The sequence below is a fragment of the Seriola aureovittata genome, chromosome 9, assembly GCF_021018895.1.
Source record: "Seriola aureovittata isolate HTS-2021-v1 ecotype China chromosome 9, ASM2101889v1, whole genome shotgun sequence".
Classification (NCBI taxonomy): Eukaryota; Metazoa; Chordata; class Actinopteri; order Carangiformes; family Carangidae; genus Seriola; species Seriola aureovittata.
The window spans coordinates 21,232,686-21,257,546 of NC_079372.1; the positions used below are offsets into that span (position 1 = coordinate 21,232,686).

The following is a 24,861-nucleotide window of genomic DNA, read 5'->3' on the forward strand; positions in this document are numbered from 1 at the left end:
AGTATTATGAGGCACAAAAACATCATAGTATAGTAAGGCATAAAAAGTCATAAAAACATAGTATAGTAAGGCATAAACATTCATAAAAACATTATAGTATGGTAAGGCATGAAAACATCATAGTATTATGAGGCACAAAAACATCATAGTATAGTCAGGGATAAAAAGCCATAAAAACATCATTGCATAGTTATGCATAAAAAGTCGTTAAAACGACATAGTATAGTAATCAATGGTGTAGTTCAGGGTATACTCTGGGACACGGCGTATACCCACTTATTTTTCAGTTAGCATTGCGTATACCCACTTCTAAATCCCCTGTGATGCACACCATTCAGTAGTATCTGCCAAATTGCTAATTTTTTCAGGAGATTGGCAGTAACAGACTCTACGAAGAGAGGCATAAGACCTCCAACCCACACAACCACTGACTTAGTAGAAAAAGATGGAGAATGTATTTATGAAAATATCATATCATGGCATATCACAAATCAGATACCTTCCTCATATATATTCAAGTACCTCTTCAAAAGAACAATATTGTTTGACCCAAATCTTTATAACTCTAACACTGCAACCTGCAGTAGTTTTCTCCCTGGCGATATGCCAGTTCAGTTTTAACTTACCTGAATCTTACTTTAAAATACTTATTTCACTAATTTCAACAAGACAACCACGTCTGCTGCATCATTGAGGGGAGACTGGATACTTCTCTGCACGCAGCCATCTAGCTGACCTGCCTGTGATGCATTCAGGGAACATCAGTAATTTACAGGGTTTACTGATTATCTGCATAAGTGGCATTTAGGGAAATCTATAACTGAAGCTACAGAAAATAACCTGGGTTACACTGGCTTTACAGAAGAGTGGCTTCATGAAAACTGGGTAACATTTGTATCTGATGGAGCCAGTGTCATGTTAGGAAAGAAGTCAGGAGTAGCAACCAGGCTGACCTCAAGATTCCCAAAGCTTTTTGTATGGCACTGTATGAACCATAGACTTCAACTCGCTGTGTCAGATGCAGTTGATGAGGTAAACTCTGTAAAATCACTTCAAAACTTTTATTCAGAAGCTATAGCTATATTCTCTGTATAGTACGTCAAACAAAAATGAACGTGAACTTATAAATGCAGCAGTTGAAGTAGGCTCACAACTTCTTCGCATTGGCAGAATCTTGGATGTACACTGGGTGGCCAGTAGCTTTCGGACTGTTCGTGCTGTTTGGACATCCCTGGGAGCTCTTGTGCAGCACTTTAAAAATGCTTGCTGTGATGAGAAGAGGTCCAACAAAGAGAGGCAAATGTACAGAGGTTTACTAGGCCGTGTTCAAAGTCCAGAATTTATTTGTGACCTCGGGCTCATGTATGACACTATCCATGAACTAAGTCTCCTGTCACAGGAGCTTCGGTCTCGTTCGATAAGTCTCCTCAGAGCAGAGCATCTGCTGAAACGCTCAGAGTGATCCAGTCATTCAAAGAGAGTCCAGGTGAGAAATATAGTGAGGCTTTAGAAGAAAAAAATACTGGGGAGTATCGGTCTACAGCAGTGAAAACAAATGAAAAGCTGAAGTCTATCAATCCAGGCCAGTTCTTACAAAGCTCTGTGTGCCCGGTGGCTTAACCTCGCCAACCTGTCTGACAAAGACTCCCTCGCAAAGTCCCGGTTCCCCCTCTCCTGTGCAGCGGAAGACCTTCGTTCAGGCTGCTTCTCAGATGCCGCCTCTCAAAATCCCTAAATGGCCAAAATTAAAATTGAATTAAAATTAAGATTAAATTAAATTAAATGTCTGTGAGCTGCCTCTCAGATGCTCTTTCTATATGTGGTGAGTACGAGAGAACCCAGGACCCAGCTTCAATGCAGGAAATACCGGTCATCTCTGACTTTTGCCTCCATGTTCAACGTTCAGGCTGCTTCTCAGGTGCTGCCTTTCAAAATCCCTAAACGGCCAAAATGAAAATGAAAATGAAATGAAAATAAATGAAAATAAATTCAATTAAATTTAAATTTAAAAAGTCTGTGAGTGGTGTGGTGCCCACACCGATTGTTCCCCCGTCCCAAGCGAAAAGCTACGGTGGTGAACAGTACGGTGAACACAGCAACACAACAATAAAACAATGATTCGACCGCCAGAGTGTTACTAATGTCCCACTACGGGGCAGAGCTCCTTGGCATGAACCGGTGGGTGTCCTTCCGTTGCTGGCCGGCGGGCGTGCTGGCAAGCCGACCGGCGGGCTGCCGCTGCCTCCCATAATTAAAATTAAAATTTAAATTAAATTTTAATTAAAAACTCACAAGGAGTTAAAATGATGTTGAATAGTTGACAGTTATTGCTCCATAGCAATAATACAATTTACACAGCGCTGCAATTTGTGAACAAATAAAATGTAAAGATAGAGCTTTTTCAAAAAAAGAAAATAATAACCAAAATATAACAATAAATAATCTGTCCCCTTTAAGTTAAGATCCTCAACTCCACAACTTCTTTGAAATTACGAAGACAGAAAACCAATAGTTCAGTTTCTTTGTCCCTGTGCGGGTGTGTGAGTTGGATGTTTTGCAGTTAATAGTGTGCATGTGTCCTTATCTGGGGTCTGTGTGAATTCATCAAGCTGGTTTCGATGTCCTCTATGGACTGATCCTACAGTTGGCCTCACCGTTTCCACGTTCATCCACAATCTCACAGGCTAGGCTCGTCACAGATTCCTCACAGATTTTATCTGGTAAACAAAAACCAATCTACACAAATAATGCAGAATGATAAGTTACTCTACGTCTGACATGAGACCTCATCAACTTTTTCCCTTCCATCTTGTAATGTACAGTATAGACAATAACTAAGGATATACTTAAAACCATAATTAACATGGCATGAACTACTCTTTATCATAACCTCCTTTGGTATTTTAGCATAAACAATTGAAATATTTGTCATTAATTACCTTAAATCACAATATAAAGTGCATTTTAGTATGAACAAATGAAATATGTAGCTTTTTAAACATAATTTTTATACATCACATTTCAATGTTCCTCTTAAACATGAATATGAATTAAATTAACACTATTAACCTTCTAACATACAACTTCAACAATCTAGCTGAGTTCAATAACAATATAGCTGTGCTACAAACATTGAGACAAGTTAACTCCCCTCACAAATGGCTGTAATGTAAATGGGATAAGTACAATGCACCTTTAATATTTCATTACAGCTATGAACTGTTCCACTAATCAAACCAGCAAATGGCGCTACGTTATTACAATGACACCCTCCTAACCGAGGCCAACGGCTAGCGGTTAGCCTCGATTAGCACTCGCAGTTAGCGATTTTTTTTTTACACATTAAAACAATAATAAAACACACACCAAAGCACAGTGCAAACATTAGACAACATTTTCATAACCCCGACTGATTTTTATGAAAACTATCTAAAGTTGACCAGGAAGTATCGTGTATTATCTCTCCTCACAGTGGCTAACAACGGACTAGCAAAGGATGTTTCCTTCAACTCACCATGATTTCAACACTAACAACTTGACAGAAGCTGTCTCCCTCAAGTTCAAAGTCAGGATTCCAATAAAAGAGCAGCTTATTAGCGTTTACACATGGAAATATTCAAGGTTTTACAATTATTCTGTGCTGTTTCCTACCAAGAGTTCTTTAGCTGATCTGCAGCACGTTCTCAAGACATTTCAGGAGGTGACCTGACACATAGCGCCAACTACACCAGGTGTGCAGAGTGTAATGTGCCACCACAGTAAACAAGGTACATCTACACGCCTAAAGGACATATAGGGTTTTAGTAGCACTATGTTTCACATGGGTTACATCTCCATAAATAATGCATTTTTCCATCGACATGGGTTTATGACAGTGTGTTGTGAAAAGAAGATGTGTGTGTCCCCAATGCATCATCATATGAACTAATGGATGAGCTTGTTTTAACAGTGTGAGCTGAACTTTATTCCCACATGAACTAGAGGCGTGTCCACTTAAGAGCAGAACAGAAATTGGCCTCACACCTCAGAACCACTTTTATTGCTTTTACCAGGAATTTGCTCCATTGTATATAGTTAACTACTGATAAACAGGAGAGGGCACCAACTTGACATCATGAACACTATGTCCATGCCCGAATATGGTTGTTGCTTAAAGTGCACTGGTCTGTTTTAATATTTTAAAGACTTTAATTGATTAAATTGATATTTTTATTAGCCACCATCACAGACTGCCTCAGTGAATGTGACAAGAAGAGAAAAGTTATACTAAAGACAAACAATTCATTATAACTAAAAAGACAAATAATTAATTGGCTGTGGAAATCAGCAAGTTCAGCCATGAAAGCGACACATGGATGAGTGGTATGTGTGCTGTGGGGATGTTGTATGTGCAGAAGCAAAAGATGGCACATGTGCCTGCCGTTATAGTCTAGAAAGCCCAGGTGAATTACATCAGCAAATGACCCCACAGAGCGTCACACCACACTAGTAGTGTGAGTCTGGGGGTGGGTGGGGGGGGGTCTGTTGGTCCACTTTGGACTATTTTCTCTCACACCTTTGTGGTTCCAAGAGGATAAATCCTATGACGTTGGTGATTCCCTGACTTTTCCTGTAGTGCCACCAACAGCTTGACATTTGTGGTTCAGAGTGAACTGTCTCGATGGCTGTTAGATGGATTACTATTCAACTTGGTGAAAACATTCAGGATCCTGCGACGTTTGCTCTAACTTCATCATTAGGTCACAAATTCAGTTTATCCACAACTTTGTAAATGAGCAAACAGCTTCAAAATTAATGACATTCCCATCAGCCTCAGCTGTACATACAAGTTTAGATATGTAATTATTTGTGTAACCTTTTGTAATAATTGAACATTTCCTGAAAAAAAAAGAACATTCGAAAATTATACCATGTCAGTCGAAACTGAAGTTTCTGCCTGATTCACATTGAATGATAACTTCACACACTGACAGTACAAATGTGTTCTTGGCTGAAATAATATTAAATTAAAAAAAACATTAGGCAGCAGTAGCATTGCAAACAAAACATAAGCTCCTGATAAGTACATTTATGAGTCCAATGATTTTAAGGACACCCTGAGTTTACATTGAATGTCACCGTGAGGTCATAATTTTCATTTGTCCAATAGAATTGATACAGAAGACAATGTAAAATCAATCAATAAATAAATATAAAAATCAAAACACTTATATCTCTGATGCATTTATTTGATTGATGAAGATTAATTTCAACATGGCTTGATTGATTAAATTGATTGCTGGTTTGGTATCAGTCAATCCAACAGCATTCCACTGAAAGATGATAATAATATTGTATATAAATTCTGTCCAGTCCCATGTGTGAGTATATGTCTTGCTGGTCCTGCTGTCCCAGGGCCTGAACCCAGCAGTAGCAGCAGCAGCAGCACCAGCAGTCCAGATAGGACCTGACAGGCTGAAATGAAACACACAGATAGGGAAGTGGCAGCTAGGCAGACAGGAGCCAGTCTCTCATGGGTGCTGGAGATTAGGCTGACTCCTACTTCACATTCCCCAGTGAACAGAGCACCAGGGGCGTGTTCCAGCCCTCTAAATCCTCAATTCCCCTCTATACGCTCCCTGTGTACACTGGCATGTATCTGGGAGAAGTCCACTGAGGCTCAGTTGTAATACAAGAGGGAGAAAGTTCACATTTTTTGTGATGATCTGACCACAGCACAGACCAGAGCCATGATGGGAAGGGAGTGAGGCCCACCCTGCCCACCTTACAGGGCTCCACAGGGGCCACAGCAGTTTGTCAGAGGTGTGTGACAGGCTTGTGGTAGAAAATGATGATTGAAAAAAGAAGACATGCATCATGGGAAAACACAATTACAGATCACTTTAGCTCCTGCATGAGTAATTATTAGCTATTTAACATGAACATGATGAAAAGGGGGCCTTTGTCTAATACCAGCGAGCAACACACAGCACATTAAGGCTACATCCACACTACTACGTTTTCGTTTTAAAACGTTTTGCTACGTTTTTCGAGCACCGAAAACGGAGACTTTTGAAAACGCTGCTGGTCCCATTTCAGTTTGAAAACCCCCAAGGATGCGTTGTAGTCTGGACGGGCGACAGCAGAGATCTTTGGGAACGATGAATCCTTGATTGGGTCTCATCAGCCTCGACAACCAGCGATGAAAACAGCACGGATAAAGAAATACAAGTGTAACTGACCTTGCTGTCTCTGCTAGCAGCTGCTGAGGAGTTACATTCTGCATCTTAACACTGCAACTGTCTTTGCTGTTCCACGTTCCTAGTATTTTTTTTGCAACTAATCAACTGCAGCGAAGACAAGCTGTTTCCTATTTACACCGGCTCGCGCATGCCCAGTGCAGGTGCTCAGGTGCGTTTTCAGGTGATCGGATGGACGGGGATCGTTTCTGACACGGAGCTAAAACAGTGGTCTGGAGGGGAGATCGATTTAGTTTGAAAACGCCGTTTTAAAATGAAAACGAAGTAGTGTGGATGTAGCCTCAAGACACACGGTGTTTTAGCACAGGAGCAATAATAATTTAAGACTTTTCAGCTGCTGTATTTTACTGATATTCCTACTAATTCTGGTTATTTTGTTTTTCTTCACAGGGACGCTGCCAACAACCAACTCATGCATAATGTTCTTCTTCACCCTCACACCTTCTCAATCATAAATGTTTGGCTTTCACCCATTGTAATACAGTTCTGATGTATTAGTTTTTTGGTTGATATATTATAAGACAACAGATGATATTTATTTCCCAAAAAATTATTAAATCAATATTTATGACAATATTGATAGACATATACATAGTAATAGGTTGTTGTTATTTCCCACACAGAAACAATACTCTGGTGCCTGTGGTCTCCAGATACACACCCACACACACAATCAGACAGACACACTCACACACACGCAGTAGACTGATTGTATCCATACATCACATTGTGCTGTCTCTCCAGACCAGAGCGACAGCCTCCATCTCTCACATCCAGCCACAAATGACAAATCAGATCTGAGCCTCCTCCCTGTGTGTGGGAACACAGTCGTCTGCCATCAAATACAGCTCAGATCTGCCTCCTGTTGAGCTGGAATCAGCTGTGGCGATAAGCCGGTATCTGAGCTTCACTCCTGTCTGAGCGTCGGCTCCTCTGTTGGCCTTCCTCTGCACCATCACCAGTCCTCTCACAGTTGTTTCAACATGTCTTTGCTAACTGCTCATTATGGTTTTGGGGTTGGTTGGAGGCTTCCTCTGTGATGAATGAAGACTGGGACCATCTTATCTGGAGTGATCATGGCATCAATTTGCAACACTGACTAGAAATTAGAGAAAAAAGCAAAAACAAATCCGACAGCACACACACACACACACACAACACACACACACACACACACACAAACACACAACTTTAGCTTAGCTTTCTCATAGACAATAAATACCTTTGGAAAATTCCTAACTTATCTTGCAGGCATGTGTATGTAAAATGAAGATAGAGGCTGAAATTCCATTCCAGTCCAAAATAATGTGGCTGTAAAGGACAGTGGCGTCACATTAGAGGGTGATCAAAGTTAAAAGGAATTTCTGGAGACAATGAGACCCTGGTGGATTGGCCTATCAGTCAGTCTGCAGAAACATTACCAAAACCTGACATAAACAGCAGATACCCAGGCTGCAGCGGGAATGTGGCACATTTACGGATCCTAGTTTTTATTGACATAACCACAGACTGACCGGGGGGAGCTGTAATAGTGCCACGGTGGCCCCCACCCCAACACACAGCCGTGTGGAGCGTCATGATGGACTGCGTAAATGAGACTGTGGCGGAGCAGGACCTCACCAATCACCTCATTCATAAAGGCGCTATCTGACTCGTGCACTGAGAGACGAGAATTACTCCACGTACTAAACCATCTCATTGGGTTTTTCTCCAGGGTGAAAGATTGGGGTTACGGCATGTGGTGCACACAGAGTTTATGTTTGGGGAAAATATGATAAATGTACAAAATCCAGTCAAAATGTGTATATTTATGTATTATTGCAGATGAACGACAGTCAGTGCTCAATTGGTTATTTATGTTTTTATTCTTTTATTTAAATTTTTTTCAAAGATCTGCATCCTTTTTGTTAAAAATCCATTTTGTCACATCATGTCATTATAAAGAATGTGGGATATTATGTTGTCATGGTAGCGTCTGTTTCCTTATATGAAAATATACTTGCACCAAAAACGAACTATTGATTTGTCCTGCTTTGTGAATTTAGATTTGAATCCTTGGATTGAGCATTTTTAAGCCGTATATAAAGACTATGTTAATGTAATTATATTAATGTATATTAATGTGTTTGTCAACAGCTGTAACGTCTCTGTGTCTCTTGTATTAACAGTTAATGAAGAATTAATACAAATAAATCCGACCCACACTTTGGCCACGTGCTTGTTTTCTTCTGGCCCAGTACACACCTGGTTCCACAACCCGAATCTGGCTCATGTACAACATGATTGTCAGATGTTACTTTCACATCTGGACCAATTCTGGCAAACACATAGAAAATCCTCTGGTTGTCAGTCAACACTGGAGGATAACAGCCAAGCTCTGTCCAGATGTGGAAGTATATGGGCCTGACTTGGGCCTTGGACCAAGGCATAAATTGGGCCAGGAGTTTAATTTTGCTTTGTAATTATAGGCCTTAATTATATGGACAAATCTGACAGCTGATTTATGTGTTGCTTTCTCTAGCTCCTACCAGCAAAGTGGAACTGAACACGTGCAGATTAATTTGGGCAATCCAGGCATTTTTAATAATAATAATTATGTTTATTTATGCAGAATTTAAAAAACAAAACAAAAACCATACACATGCAGACAAATGAACAATAAACAAAAATAAAAAAACACAATAAAAATAAAAACACAAATAAGAAATGTAAAAATATGTGAAGTATTTGAAAGCTTTGTGAAAGAAATGTTTTAATTTCAGCATTTCCTTCGCTACAACACCCCACTCTTCTGTTACTTAATATCATTCCCACTTTTAACTATAATAATAATAATGATTACTTTATTTATATAGCACCTTTAAAAACAGTTTACAAAGTGCCTTGACAATCGAAGCAAAAGCAATAATAGGAAGGAAGCTCAGAAGACAATATAACAGCAGAAAATTGTTTTGATTTGATTGATTGATCGATCGATTAATTGATTGATTGATTGATTGATTGATTGATTGATTGCTCAAATGCTATGAGAGCTGGACTGTTCCTCTCTATTGTCCGTAATCTCTTGAAGACTCATCACTTGTGAGAGCACCACCTCTCGTAACACCTCGAACACCCTAACATGCCTAACTAGCCCTTACTTTACACTTTCAGTGCTTCTTTACATGATCTTATTGCACTTATCAAATAGATGTAGTGCTTAATACTTACGACAAGGTCTCCCACTGCACTGAAGCTTTAGTGATGTCTCTCACTTGTAAATCGTTTTGGATAAAATCATCTGCCAAATGAGAAAATGTAGATGTAAAAATGACATTCTTTGTAGGTTTTGCATGTTCATTTCTTGAGAAAATGTGTTACTGTTGTTTTAAAGCATCCAAACTCTCAGCAAGGAAGATGCTCAACAAGCCTTCATCAAGTACGCATCAGAGAAATGCTGCTACAGCAAGAAGCCAGCAGAGGAGGGAGTGATCACCAGCATGGAGGCCTTCGACATACAGGGTAAGACAGAGGTCCTGTTCAGACCTGGCATTAACATGAATCTCCGAGTGCGTCTCGAGTGACTGCTTGTGATCGGATGTCACTTCCCCGCTTTATATGCAAATGAACAGGTATGTGTTCACACTCGTACTTATAGAGCGGTCCACATGTGACGAGACAGATGTCAAAACCAGGTCTGGAAAGGGCCAGAGAGAAATGATGAAGACAGTGGTTTCTTTTCCAAATATCATCAAGTACATTTTGTCACTCGAAGGCAGCGTATTTATTAACAGGTCTATTTGCTGAACCATCATAAATGAACTCTTACTCTTGCACCTGAGGAGGAGCAGGCAGAATACAAGTGTGATATTATCTTACAGCACGAGAGAGGGTTTTCTAATGTTCAGAGAACTTATGTGACAAGTTATTAAAAAGGTTCCAACTTCTTTTATCTAATATTTTTATAAATTAATTTGAAATGACACTTTCCAGATGGGTTAATCAAATGCACCGGCCCTTCTTGCCTCCAACAGTATTGCCTGGAGACATTTACTGAGAAACGAACTGCAGAGAGGAATGAAAGGCTGTACTTTGGTGAAACTCTTTTTTCAAACATGCAGTCAAGAGAAAAATACTCACCAACTCACAGTTTTAGTAAACTTTAGATACAAGTATTTGAAATGCCCCCAATACTGACAAAAACACGGTATTGGCAAGTACGCCAATCTATGCACTGATGCGATACCATGTAATTTATTAATAAACTTTGTAGTTTCACACCCAGATAAAAAGGCAGATTTCCCGGAAATAATTTCTTTTTCGCTGCTTGTAAACAGGAGCCTACACAGGAAGTTGCGCTGTGCAGCCACTGGAAACTACTGTCACAGTGAAAGGTCAGCCGTTAGCAAAACATCAGCAATTTACTCGCCAGTAAAAAGGTAACGTGCACTAGCGCCACAACAACTGGTGCAAGAACTGTTATTTATTTCTATATTTATTTATTTATGTAGGTATTTATGGCTGAGAGTCAAATTAGATAGTAAAAGAAAGATGGCACTCATGTATTTGTTCATGTTTTACAAAGGGTTTAACCTGGGCCACGTCATACAACAGTGATAGTAATCATGCCATACAGGGTAATGGTATCGGATCAGGGAGGGTTTAAAGGCGTCCTGCAAACAGGCCGACGTGCATCAGCTGCAACAGACACCAGGACAATGCAAGTGTTCTTTATTTGTTTTTTGTTTTGTTTATCAGATTTTGACTAGAATACACAACGCTAAAATCTTTCAATGTATATATTATATGCATACTTTCTTCCTAACAGTTGCTGGAGCTGCACCGGCTTATGTAGGACCATATGTAATACCTGCCCAGGTAGATGAAGGATCGTAATCTCTATTAACCTCATTGTGAAGTGATTAGTGTGAAGTGGTTGGCTATGTGTTTTAAAAATGTCCCTTTCTTTACCTTCCTTGATCAGTACTGCCAGGGAACAGTTAGCTTAGCATAAAACTGCGAACGGCTGCTGGTCATGAGATAAACTATGAGCTTTCATTGTGCTTTTCTTGCTAAGCACTTCATTTGTGATTTAATCAACAAAACCACAGCAAGTTATAGTGTTGAGCAAAACACTTTCATAACGGCCTTGCAACAGGCATTATTGCACTGTCCGCTCTCAGTGACAGCTTGGGTTCAAAGGTCACAAAATCTGCCTACAGCACCTTTAAATTAATCATCACATTATATCTCATGTTTAATTCATACACAAACCAAAGTGTATAGGAAAGAGTTTTATGGCGGGTTATGTGCTGGACTACTACCTGGCCACGAGCAGTGACTTTCTGGTGGTGACCTTGAGGTTGCCAGGCAACTAGCAGAGACTCTCTGACAAACAAAATGAAAGTGTTAATTAGTGAGCGCTAGAAGTGCTGGGAGGTGGATTTTGTTACCTGTGGACAGCACCAGCCTTTATGCTAAGCTAACCATCCACTGACTCCATTTTTATATTTAGCAAACAGGCATGAGAGTGGTATCAAACCTCTCATCTTATTCTCGACAAGAATGTCAATAAGCATATTTCCAAAATGTCCAACTTTCGAACAGCTTTGTTTTTGTAAAGTGCTGTACAAAGAAACTTATCGTGTTCCATATGTTTGCACATATCTGCAGGCTTAACAACATAGAATAGCACACTGTTGAACAAGCCGTTGGGTTAGAGATGGTCAAACTGAGCAAAGGAGCTGTCTACAGAAACTAAGCACATGGTAAAGGACAGCTCTAGAAAAGAACAAGTAATACTCTGACAACTAAAGACAGTCAGGTCACGTGTGATGCAGGTTTATCCAGTGACAACCTTCTCTGACTGAGCAGTTGCACAGGCCTCAGAAAAGCTCCTCAGAGAGCACCAAGTATTTGTAAACGTCACGCATTTTACAGCAGGTATACGTTTTTTTCTGTCTGTAATTCCTGTGTGGCATGAGTTTGTGTTGACCAACTTTTCTCTCTCTCTCTCTCTCTCTCTCTCTCTCTCTCCCTCTCTATTCAGCGTCACACGATCGAGCTGCTTCCTATTACCAAGGTGACCTACGAATGGCAGGGGGAGTCACATGTGTTCCTTGTGTATGGGACAGACTTCCACGTCAGAGCTGAGGATTATCCTGCGGCCTTCTGCGGCTGCTGCTGCGGTGATGTGATGTCTACCTTGAATTGTGCAAATGTGCATCTATAATCATTCAGATATTATGATTACAAATTACAATTATCTAAAATTCATTGATGTAATTAAATTGTTTTAACCTAGGGTGATAATAAATGAGCTGAATGACATTATTGCACTTTAATAACTGAAATATCAAAACATGAGTTTATGTCAAAGGTTATAAATGTGAGTGTGATGAAGTCCCAATTATGATTAGAATGAAGGGTTAAGATAAGGAGTCAAATGACCTGTGCAGTGATAAATATTTGTCTTATTTAAGATGTTTGCATAAATATAAATGTCTCAAAAAGTCCTCTCTCTTTTCTTTGTCCTTCTTTTGATTCCACATTCAAAGGAAAAAAGCATCTGTTGAATTTATATTTAATATTCACTTTTAAATAAAATTAAAATGTAGAAAAAAGAGGGAAATCTCTCTAAAGATTTTTTTTTTCAGAATTGAAATGCATATTTTAAAAATGATTCCACTCGTTTCTCTTTCAGCATAAAAGGCTGCGTTATGGAAAGAGTTGTACAATTATTTTCTCCTGTGAAATTACAGTATAATGATCAGAATGCGACAATAATGAGTAAATGTTTGCAGGCGATACTTCACAATTCCGCATTAAGTGTTCTGCCATCACAGGAAGAGGACAAGCAGACAGACAGACTCCATGCAGGATGCTGAAAACTAACGGAAGGATTAATTAACGGACGCCCGACAAGAGACATTTACGGGTCTGAGAGATGTCTTTTATTTATTTATTTATTTATCTGTATCTGGTTTTTGAAATCGAAAATAAGCTCCGTTATATTCGATAGCTTGAAACTTTGAAACAGATGTTCATTTCTAATTGTCTTTAAATTTTCTAACCAATTGAATCCATATTTTACATTTTAAGATAAAAAAAATCTTTAAAAATGTTTTAATTATTTGCACTTTTCATATTTGATATATATCTTTATTCAGTAACGCATAATAGCTCCCTCATATTTTATGTTACCTAAATTTTATTTCCACACAATAAATTCAGTTTCAATGTCTTTGCAAAAATAACAAATCTTTAATCATGTACTTTTAGTAGTGAAATCTATAAATGAAAAATACTGGAATCAGCAAAATAATATTTACGGCCCTGATTATCAGCACAAAATTATGTCTTCAAATATTTTTCTTAATTGACTGTAGAATATGCTGTTTCTATTTTATTTTATTTTATTTTATTTTATTTTACTTACATTTAGTTTGATTTAGTGTCCATCACCCAAGCTATAATCCCTTCATATCTTCATGGTGGTAAATGGTTCCCTCCGCCTCCTCTGAGCAGCATGTGGCATGTGAAGTTATTGCTCTGTATATGGTTGGTCATTGGTCGTGTTTCTTATCGGACTGCAGCTTTTACAGAGAGCTCACTCACAGTTATCTCACCATAAAAAACCCACAACAAACTCTCTCTCCCCACTACATTTTACTGCAGTGTTTGTTTTCATATAACACCTGATTCAATTAAATGGACGTGTTTAACACCTTGATTTACATAAAACTGGTTCGGACCAGTTTGATTTTTAACATGTTCAATGAGCTATTACCAAGCAGAGCAGGTGTGGCCTGTGACATCCCTCCTTTTAAACATCTGTTAAATAGTGTTTTTAAATCTAAACTAGATAATCTTCATAAAGTAAAGAATAATATGAAAGTGTAAATGCATGCACTATTATATCATAACCTTAATATTACAGCCTATACAAAGTCAGTTCTGTAGCCCGCGTTTATACATAAAAATGTAAACATTTCCATAAAAATGCGCCTCTTGTTTATCATCAACATCGTGCCTGGATTTAAATTTGTCCTATGGCCTCTTCCTCTCTAATGAAACACAGGTTAAAGTCAACAAAAGGGTGAATACAGGTGTTTCTTTTGCACCCCTCAATCCTCAGCTTCGGGCCCTCTCCTCCCCTCGCGGGCACCCAGGGGTCCCTCCCTCCCTCCCTGCCTACCGCCCTGCCTCCCTCCCTCTCTCCCCACCTAGGCCTACCTCGGAGCAGCGGACTGCGTCACGTGTTTTTCTCCCGTACAAATTTTCCAGTAGGGGAGCGAATAGGAGCACACCCATATCAGCAATTATCAGCGACAGTAACTATCTCCAGATATACGGGCAGGAAGAGGAACGCTGCAGTCGTCCTGAAGCAGAAAAACAACTTTGGTTTCATTTATCTCCGAGCAGTGTGCGCAACTTTTACACATTAAAGCAAACAGATATTTGGAGAGGCTCCGCGGTGCTCCCTGGTCCGTCTCTGTCTGTGTGGAGTGCGCTGTTTTGGACGTCTAAAGGACCGGACTGCTTTATCACCCGACCGTCCTTATCTGGTGAGATAATAACACTGAGAGCCCTTGGAAAGAAACGTTGTTCCTCCTATGCAGCGAGGGCTATTATCAAGCTTTTATGTGATTTCAGTTACTATTGATAGAAAATACATGCACGGTAGATATGGAGGGGAACTCGCTATCTGTTGTGTTGTTTGATTTGGTTTCCGTTATGGTTATGATTTAATGAGGCGGCGCGCGGAGCCTCAGGATATCTGGGGTCGCTGATAGTCGCCTCTATCTGCGCGAACAGATATCAGCGATCGTTAATGTCATTTTAATCAATTTCATGTCAGTCAGAATGATACAGGTGAAATATGACGGATGATGCTCAGCTTTCTCTGAGGTCTACAATCGTGCGTGAATGAGCAGCATAGATTTAACACATACAGTTATTGTGTGTATTGAATACAACTTATGATTCTCAAAATGACTCTAAATTGTAAATATTCAAAGAACTCCGGTCTTTTTTTCTGCTCTCATATTTATTACAATTATCTCAATTTATTTTTTGCCCAGGACAGGAATCTCCACGAGTTTCTATTAGGTCCTCTGTTCAAAAAGGCTCAGGAAAATTCCTCACGAAAGGCTGGAAGAATCTTAACGCGTGGACATCATCACCTCCACAGGACAAAGACCAGTCTAAAAAATCCTCCAGATATTTTTCCATATTCCTAACAGGACATCAAATCAGTGAAAATGTACCAAAGCCTGGCCTTGTCCTCCAACCAGTCCCCTTACGCGCACGACACCGGGAATTACATCCATCCCTCGGCCAGCTCTCCGGTCTACGTCCCCACCACCAGAGTCCCAGCCATGCTGCCCACCCTGTCCTACCTGCAGACCTGCGACTCTCCCCACCAGTCCCACGGCCTCGGCGGGCACCACGGCTGGCCGCAAACAGGAACAGACGGCTCCTCCTTCACGCCCAGCAGCCCTCACCCGCACCACGGCTTCTCCTACTCGCACAGCCCGCCTGTCAGCACCAACACCGGCCGTGACGCGACCTATCAGAGCCCCCTGGTTCTCGGTAACGGCGCCCGGGCCGATCAGTACGGAGGCGCCTTGGTGCGCTCGGTCGGAGGCTCCTATTCCAGCCCCTACGCTTACGTGAGCCCGGAGATGGCGACGTCCTCCTGGACGCCAGGACCCTTCGAGAGCGGGGTGATCAGTCTGCAGGGCCGGCAGGGCGGTCTCTCTGGAAGACGGTCCAGTCTGGGTGAGTATAGGCCTCCAAACTAATATTACTACTTCCAAAAAGTGAACTTAAAATCACGAAGCCAAATCCTCAAGTGTATCATAGTCATTTGGAAAACAAGAAAAAAAAATTAACTGAAATATTATTATTTATTAATTAAATATAACTATTAAATGCATCACCAGCAGCTGGTTTGCTCAGGAATAGTTCATATTTAAATCTGTTTTAAAATCAAACAATTGTCATTGTTATCTGCGCTCTCATATTAAGGATTTACAACTATTCCACATACTGATAATGATTTTTCTTTGTCCATATTTTACCACTTGACAAATATTCATTAATATTTAAATTAAATTCAGATTTTGGGGCATTATATGTCTGAATATGACCGTGTTTTTGCTGTGAAAACAACTCTAATAATATCCTGCTCAGCAGCTCAGTTCGTTAAGATTTCGTTTGTCAGGACTAAAGGCCAGGTTATATGACGTTGTTATTTATTAAAGGAGCTGATAGAGAGGCCTCTAACTCTGACGGCTGTGGAGGACGAGAGTCCATCAAAATCTCCCAACGATCCCACATTAGATTTAGACAATACACATCCCTGGCTAAAAAAAAGAAAAAGAAACAATCAATTACGAAATGTTAATTTAATCCCCCAGCAACAGTCCAGTGCTGTGATGACAGGGTCCAATCCACACAGAGCCATCGACAAGACAATCAGCGCAGTTATCACCTCGATCAGACGGTCAGGGCCTGACGCGGCTCAGTACCTGCAGCTCAGTGTTTACAGCGTTTGAAGTAGATGATGAGAAGTGAGTGAAGACAGAAGAAGGTTTTATGAAGAGACCTTGTGTTTGATGATCTGGTCTTTGGACTGTTTCACACTTCTCAGTCCGGACACATTAATTTAATCTCTTTTATTTTTCCTTTAGCCCTTTGTTGATTTAATTAAAGAGGGATTTCACACAAAAAATGTGTGGGTGTTTTATTATAATAGCTTTATTATAGCCTGTATTTTGTTCATTTTAAATGGCATGGTATGACTTTATGACCCTTTCACATGAGGCATCGTTTATATTTATTTCGTTATGATATTTCCTCTCATAAAGAATAGAGGTGTGTGGTAGTATGACAGTGATTATACAACGTTTCTATAAGAGTTGATATGAACTTTGGCGGCTCCTGATAAATACGATTTTAATGATGGTTTTGTTCGTGTTGGTCCAGCTCAGCTTTTAACCTCGTGTAAACCGTTTTCTTCTTCTGGGAAAAATTAGAGCCAGAGTCACAAGTTGAAAGACAGCAAAGTAGCTTCAGCCTCATCGTGACCGGGTCTCACCTCCCCCTCGGTCTCTCTCTCTCTCTCTCTCTCCCTCTAAACTGAGGGATTAGGAATTTGGGCAATTAATGGCAGGAGTCCGTCGTGTGTCAGAGCTGTGATGGATGTGGGGGGCGGCGGGATATTTCAGGCTGATAACGCCCCCTCCCCCTCTCTCCAAACAGATTCCTCCATCTGTCTCTCTCCCTATTGATTCATTCGGCGGTTTGATCTCTCTTCATCACACTGAAATTCCTCCGCTGGCTATTTATCACTCATTGGCCCGTAACCAGACCCCCCCCCCCCCCTCCATCCACGCCCCGGTCAGTTGTAAAAGTTCAGAAAAGAAAAGGCTATCATAAACAGGGATGTTGTTGATTCCAGATTATGATTTCACATCCAGCTGCTTTCTCTCTCTCCGAGGACACAATCGGGAGAAAAGAGAATTAAATAGTATTATAAGGAATAAGTTATTGTGGGAGATACCTGAATGTCTGGACGGGGTTGTAGTGTTACTTTAAAACTGCTGTTGAATATAACTGTGCGCCACATGAACACTTCATATTCTCCCAAAACACACAAGAAATAAATCAGGTATTGCTGTGTCACATCGAGCTCTCTGTGGGAGTTTTACGCACTTAATTCAATTGTTCTTTATACAAAGTTTATTCAATCCAGTACGTGTGTCTTTCTGTGTTCAGACCTGATGGACGACATGGCCGCTGAGGGCAGAGAGTGCGTCAACTGCGGCTCCGTGTCCACGCCGCTGTGGCGCAGGGACGGCACCGGACATTACCTGTGCAACGCCTGCGGCCTCTACCACAAGATGAACGGCATCAACAGGCCGCTCATCAAACCACAGAAACGACTGGTAAGACACGAGAATAAATACCTGTGCATTCACTCAAGGACAGTTTTAAAGTAGGCCTACTTGTACTTTATTTTATTTACATTTTATGATCCTCTACATGCTTCAACTCCACTACACCAATCTACATTTATCAGTTAGTTACCAGTTAATTTAGCAGATTATGATTTTTCATGTAATATGGTACATGTTATACTTTCAACCACCCAACAATATTATAATTTACTCCACATCAAAATGCTGCACAGTAATAATATCAGGCTGTAAAGGAACTGCTCTAAATAAAATTTTATTTTAAATTTCCTAATAATTCTTTAGTCACTTTTATTTAAACAACATTTTCAATGCTTGACTTTTACTTGTAATTATTTTTACACAGTGATGATGTAATTTTACTTGAGTACAGGCGATACCACAAAATTTTAGAATTGTACTTATTAGATTGATAATATTTTTAGGAGTGATATAAATATCGAAATGCATCCAAGTAAATTGTTTAAAAAGTGAATTACTATTGGTCTGATAAAAATATATCTAAATACCCACCTTTAATATCAATATAGGATATACACAGTTGGCAAATATAAAAAAGACAAGGATCTGATTTAATGTGGAGGTGAAAGTAAAATTGCATGTTAATAGTGGAGGAAAGTAACTACATTTACTCAGGTCTAATTTTGACTTACTTTAGATCGGTATTTCTATTTTGCTTTTATTCTCCATTACATGTCAGGGGAAACATTGCATTTTTTCCACAACTGCACTGCTTGATATTGTTGTTACATTGGATTTTGAGCTTTCATGTAACATGATGCATTGTATTGACCAGGCCAACAGCTACCGTTTGGGGTTTTTATGATCTATCAATTAATAGTCTATAAATTAAAAAAAAGTGACTCAGAATAAGTGAGATCTTCAAACATATTTTTTGTATGAAACCCAAAGATATTCCATTGCAGCAAACCTTCATAGCAGAGAATAACATTTTGGTTCATAAAAGCAGCCATCAGTTGGATAGCAAAATAAGCATTTTTAATAGCAGACATTAAATCTTGTCACAGTAGGAAAAGTAGTCAGCTGGTCTATTCAGGTGTCCCAGTAAAATAACAGTGTGAACAATGAACTGGCAGCAGGACCCTGAAACTGAAGCAGCCAAATGGAAATCAGGCAACATTTATTTCATTATTTACACCTGAGCTTTCTTTATTGTCACGTGTCACAATGTCTTTTGTGACAAGGACCTTTTTTATTTTCTGTTAGTCAACTGACTGATTAATGGACTGGCTTTGTCATAGATTAGATTACCCAATTTAGATAAAATTAGCTCCACTTTATTTAAAATGCCGCTCACATGAGAATGAATTAGTGATGATAATCTTTTATTACATGTAATGCTATAACCATCTGAAGAGCCAGTCTGGATTTGCAGTATGTTTAACTCTTAATACTTGAGTACATTTTAGTGATGAATACCTTTTGATTAACTTTTTACTTGTATGCAGTTATGTTATGTTTGCATTGTGGTAACTTATTTTTTACTTAACTTAATTTTACTTTAAAAAACCAGAATTTTTCCACCACTGCATATTGATAATATGTCACAAGTCAAATACATATGTTGTATATATATGTATATGTGTCTAACTTAAAGGTCCCATATTTTATAAAGTGAGATTTCCATGCCTTCTTTGATTATAGATCAGGTCTAGGTTCTATATTAATACTGTTAAAGTATCAAAGCCTCAGTCCACAGAGAAATGCACACAGCCTGAATTCAGAAACTGAGCCTTAAAATGAGCCGTCAGGACTTCTGTAACTTTGTGATGTCACAATACAGTCACAGCTCTCACCTATGCCCCCAGCATAGCTGAGAGTGTTTACCTGAAATCTGCTATATTTTTATTAGATGACTCAGAAAACAGTCAGTTTAATTAATAATAATTAATAATAATGAATAAAAGTCTCTTCATATATTATTTGTTCTATAGATGTAATATATGCTGACACAGGTCTAAGTAGCTAATAGTCTATTTGTGATTACAGGGCATTTAGAAAGTGGAAAACAGCTCTGTGGTGGTGTGGTGTGGTGTGGCGGGTCTCAAGGCTTCACAGCTGTATTTTTCCCAGGAACTCGTCTCTCCAGAGCAGCTGTGGTTGAGAGTTGCCCTGCACTCTCCTTCCACCACTCGGCTGTTTTCTCTGTTTTTATTTGTCCTGCAGTGACCTTGCCCTTGGATGAGCTGTTTTTAGACGAGGCTCTCCGAGGCAACGTGATTCTCTCCTCCTGCTTGGTTCTTTCTCTCCACACTTGTCGTGTGAATCCAGGCTGATAGTCTCACTATGGTTTGAGACAGAAACATATTTTTATGTTGTCTTTAAAGGTTGTCCAGCTAGTGAGTTATTAGGATTTTTTTGCATGGGTATGTTTAGGGATAATTCATCATTGTCACACCAAACTGCAGACTGACATCCTGCAATTCATTCTGAAAGTTAAGGGAACATTTCTCAAACTATAGTTCAAGGATACAAAGATGTTAGGTGTGATCCTATTTCTGACTGCACCGGAAGTTCTCATGGGGGTTTCAGCCATTAAAAGTCACTACTGTTTTCAATTCAAATGTCATTTTTCCCCCCTCTCCACCTGCAGCAGACCACGCCCCGCCGAGCCGGCCTGTGCTGCACTAACTGCCACACCAGTACCACCACGCTGTGGAGGCGCAACGCAGAGGGAGAACCTGTCTGTAACGCCTGTGGCCTCTACATGAAACTGCATGGGGTAGGTAACACCACAGCGTTTCTACTCTTCAGGCTTTTCCTTCTCCTTTGGGTAAAACAGCTCCTCTGGCAAACCTCTCATCCAGTAGGGAATAGTTCATTATTTGCGCAGTGTAAAGCCTCTTCAAGGGCATTGTGGTCACTGTTATCAGGGTGGGAGGGGAGCTTGCGTGGCTTGTCGTGACAATAGTTCCTTTTACGCAGCCTGTTCAAGGCGGGAATGTTCCGCCTTTGCTGTTCTGTATAAAAGGTACGAACACGGGATGGGGGGCATTGTTGTTCTGGAACAACAATGCCCGATGTCTGCGTCAAAGAGAGAAGCTAAATGCCGGGACATGACAGACCCTCCAATCAGCGTTCATCACAATTACATAATAAAATGACAAATGAAAACTACACAAAATCTGCACATTTTTTAAATTCTTCATATTCATGTTACTAGAATTGTCAAAATATAAATATAAAGAACATAAAAAACGTGTAATTTTCAAAATATAGATTATAAAAAACAATAAAAACCTAAATAACTTCAATGCTGTCACACTCCGAATAACCTACATTATAAGGACAGCTTATTTTTATTTAATTATCATTATATTAAAAATATTTTAAAAATCTAAATATTTTCAAAAATATTTGGCAACTTTGTCATTACAAATTGTCCATTGGTTGTTTATGTGGGAGTGAGCCGCATTTTGATACACCCCTGTAGAGGTAAGTCTGTCAGCGCTTGGGGGCCCCATAACAGACCTGGGGCCCCAAGCAGTTGCCTGCCTCGCCTGTTCACAAGCTGCACCTCTGATTACAAGTCACACCTCTGATTCCTGAACGCTGGCATGCCGTCTGAAATCACACACTAGCATTATAACGGCTTCGTTTGGTTCAGTGTAAACAAGCAAAGACGGTGTAATGAGGGGTTGTATCAGGGACGGGGAAGTTCACTCGACTAATGTATGTTGCTGTACTTCCTACAGGTGCCTCGTCCTCTGGCCATGAAGAAAGAGAGTATTCAAACCAGAAAGCGCAAACCCAAGATGCCCAAGAATAAAACATCCACAGGTAAGGCAAACAGATGGAGAAGAAGCGGAGGAGGAGATGGATGACTAAATAAGTATCCACTGTTTGATTTACTCTGATGTATTAACCCTCTGATGACATGTTGGAATAAAACATTTGAATATTTTAAAATCTGATTAGGGGTAAAAGTGTTCATAAATCAGAATGAGGACAAATCATTCTGAAATGTGTCTCAGTCTAATAACTCATTTGACTGTGCTGTTGACTCTTTAGGAGGATCCTCCACCTCTGACACCAGCTCCCCAACCTCCCTCTCAGTCTCAGAACATGCCTCCACCATCAAGAGCGAACCCAACATGGCCCCTTCACCCTATGCTGGACAGACGGTCACATCTGCCACTCAGGTGAACCTCCTCTCCCATACACAGGTCATACAAAGAAAGGGAGAGAAACCTTTGGCTATAAGCATGAGCAAACTCATTAGCCTGGTTGATAATGGGACAGTAAGTTGGTGCCATCAACTCACGAAAACTGTTCCTCTTTCAGCAGCGCATAGCCAAAAATAAAAGTGGATGGTGCAACACAGCTAATAAGCTATGTTAGCTTCCCCCATTCTGGTCCCTCTGGCTTTCCATTCTCCCTCACAGGTCAGCGCTGTCAATACAGCTCAGCTATTGGTCAACGATGCAAATCCATGTGTCAAAGGTCACCAAACTCAGAATTTTGCATTGATTTACTCTCCCCCTGCACATGAATCCGCTGATCGTGGTGACAACAATGCGATGGATTCACTTATGACCTTTTAAATCCTGCTGTGACAAACAACCGTGGTGACATCATCAGAGCCACAGGCACATAATGAAACATTTGAATGTTATGTGTAAAACTACTAATTTAAACTGAAGTGTCTCTTTCCTCTCTGCAGACGGCTTCTCAGTTAGACAGCACAGGATCAGGACACGTGGACATTAAATACGAGGATTATCCTTTTGCCCCGACCTCCATGGCTCCACACAACTCCTGGTGCGCTCTGTCTCAAGCTTGAGCGGCCTCGAACCAACAGGACTGCCGCACCGACAGCACGCAGCTCACTTTGGCTTCAGCACGGAGGCCGTCTTCTCTGTCCTGTGATTCTGGAGCTGTGCAGAAACACTGTTGTATCAGCATTAAAAAGGGGGCTCACGCAGTATCTGATGGCTGCATGTGTTCACACTCACTTAACTGAGGACTTCTAATCTGCTGGCTGTATCACGTACCGGGCCCCTGTGACAGACGGGCTCAACGCAGCTCACCGGGACCATGCTTTAACTTAACAAGGACATACGGTACCTGGGCGGCAGTTTTACAAAAGGATGAGTGTGTGTTATCCCCTGCACACCGACCCGGTGACCCAGAGCTGACCCCAGCTCTCCTGGATTTCCTCAGCGCGCAACAAAAACTACCTATTGCTAAAAGAAATCTCTATTTTTGGAGAAACACTAAACCAAATATATCAATGCAAAGACAATCAAGTGGAATGTAAAAAAAACACAGTAACTCTTTGAATAGCGGATAACCAATTTTTTGTGATGTTTTCATTGTTTTTTGTGGCGTTTTCAAGAACATAACAACAACACTTTCATCCTTTCTTTTTTTTGTCATCGCAGAATGAAACCTGTAAAATGGGCAGAAAAATACCTTTTTTATTGCTGTCGAACACGTCTCATTACCAACATGTAGATGATTAACTTTTATAGACACATTATTTATGTTGAGATAAGGACAGTTAAAAGTCATGGCGGACACTAAAACCAGCTGGTTGTAACCCACCGCTCACTGTTGTGGATCGGCCGCTGTGCCGTGTGGCCTCTGAGCCACGACACTTAGATTATATGCGTGATTTGTTTGTACAAGATACGGCGGATATAAACTTGTATCTCATGAGATTTGTTTTGTTTTGTTTTTTTTTTTTAAATCAGGACTGGTTGTTTTGATTCTGACATCATGGCGACATATCAGAAAGCTTATCATTTTACTGTTTTAACATTTGACATTAAATAAAGTGCAATGACTCCATTTTTTTCTTTCCAAAAGTTGAAGGCAAAACACAGAAATTATTCTAAACATATTAATCTAATTTTATTGTCTGTATTTTGCCAATATGTAAGGGAATTTTATTGTTATACTGTTCTGAAGAACTCTCTGTTCTCTCTGTTTTCGATGCTCTTTGGAATCTGTTCAGGTTAATAAAGTGATTCACATTTTATATAATTGATAAATGAAAATTTGTTTGATTTTCAACAGACTCTCACAAACAGCTTCAGTGCACTTGATGATGATGAGGTGTTAAGAAGATATCTTTTCATGTGATAAGTCGTTACTGTTCATAAGCACCTCACAAATATGTTCTTATGAATGGATGTTACTTAATAGTGTTGATTACATTAAAAGCGGACAGCAGTAGTATTACTACTATCACCTGGAGTGACAGCATCTGAAGCACAATCCTTTATTCATTGCTTTACCTTTCTGTTTCAACTGTTTATATATTATTTTTAGTTGTTTCAGCCAATTACCTAGTTTGGTTTTCCATTTCAGCCACTCATCTATTACTAGAGTAATAGATCCCATACTGCTTTTTCCTTCCCAATACTGATTTTAATACCTAAACTTATGCCTACTGATCTGATACCATTAGATTAAAATTTGTTTTTTGCAGTTGTACCCTGAATGGTTGTGATGTAATTGCTGTCACTTTTGTATGACATGGCTCAGGTTAAAACCTTTGTAAAACATGAAAAAAGAACAAAGATTTTCTTGTCTTTTACACATCACATTTTTCTTTATAGATTTCTTTAGACGTGCTCTATTTACAGTGAAATCCCTGCTGCTCATGGCCACATCGAATAATATTTACCACT

The 24,861-nt window shown here is 39.9% G+C and overlaps 1 protein-coding gene and 1 long non-coding RNA gene across 3 annotated transcripts; one reads left to right on the top strand and one right to left on the bottom strand.

The window, feature by feature from the left end:
- Nucleotides 1-6,383: 6,383 nt before the first annotated feature.
- On the bottom strand, nucleotides 6,384-13,820 carry LOC130174317 (uncharacterized). The gene is made up of 3 exons (XR_008828572.1): nucleotides 13,657-13,820; nucleotides 9,450-9,519; nucleotides 6,384-7,338 (listed from the first exon to the last, which is right to left on the bottom strand). It is a non-coding gene; the product is annotated as an uncharacterized LOC130174317 (long non-coding RNA).
- A 719-nt stretch (nucleotides 13,821-14,539) lies between these two features.
- gata5 (GATA binding protein 5) lies at nucleotides 14,540-24,225 on the top strand. 2 transcript variants are annotated; one of them, XM_056383987.1, is made up of 7 exons: nucleotides 14,540-14,785; nucleotides 15,302-16,001; nucleotides 18,003-18,172; nucleotides 20,817-20,945; nucleotides 21,919-22,003; nucleotides 22,235-22,365; nucleotides 22,887-24,225. In XM_056383987.1, exons 2-7 carry the CDS (start codon nucleotides 15,482-15,484, stop codon nucleotides 23,004-23,006), a joined length of 1,155 nt encoding a protein of 384 aa, XP_056239962.1. In that variant the 5' UTR covers nucleotides 14,540-14,785; nucleotides 15,302-15,481; the 3' UTR covers nucleotides 23,007-24,225. The 2 variants fall into 2 exon arrangements, with proteins under 2 accessions (XP_056239962.1, XP_056239963.1); XM_056383988.1 differs by having other exon boundaries at nucleotides 15,307-16,001.
- Nucleotides 24,226-24,861: the final 636 nt, after the last annotated feature.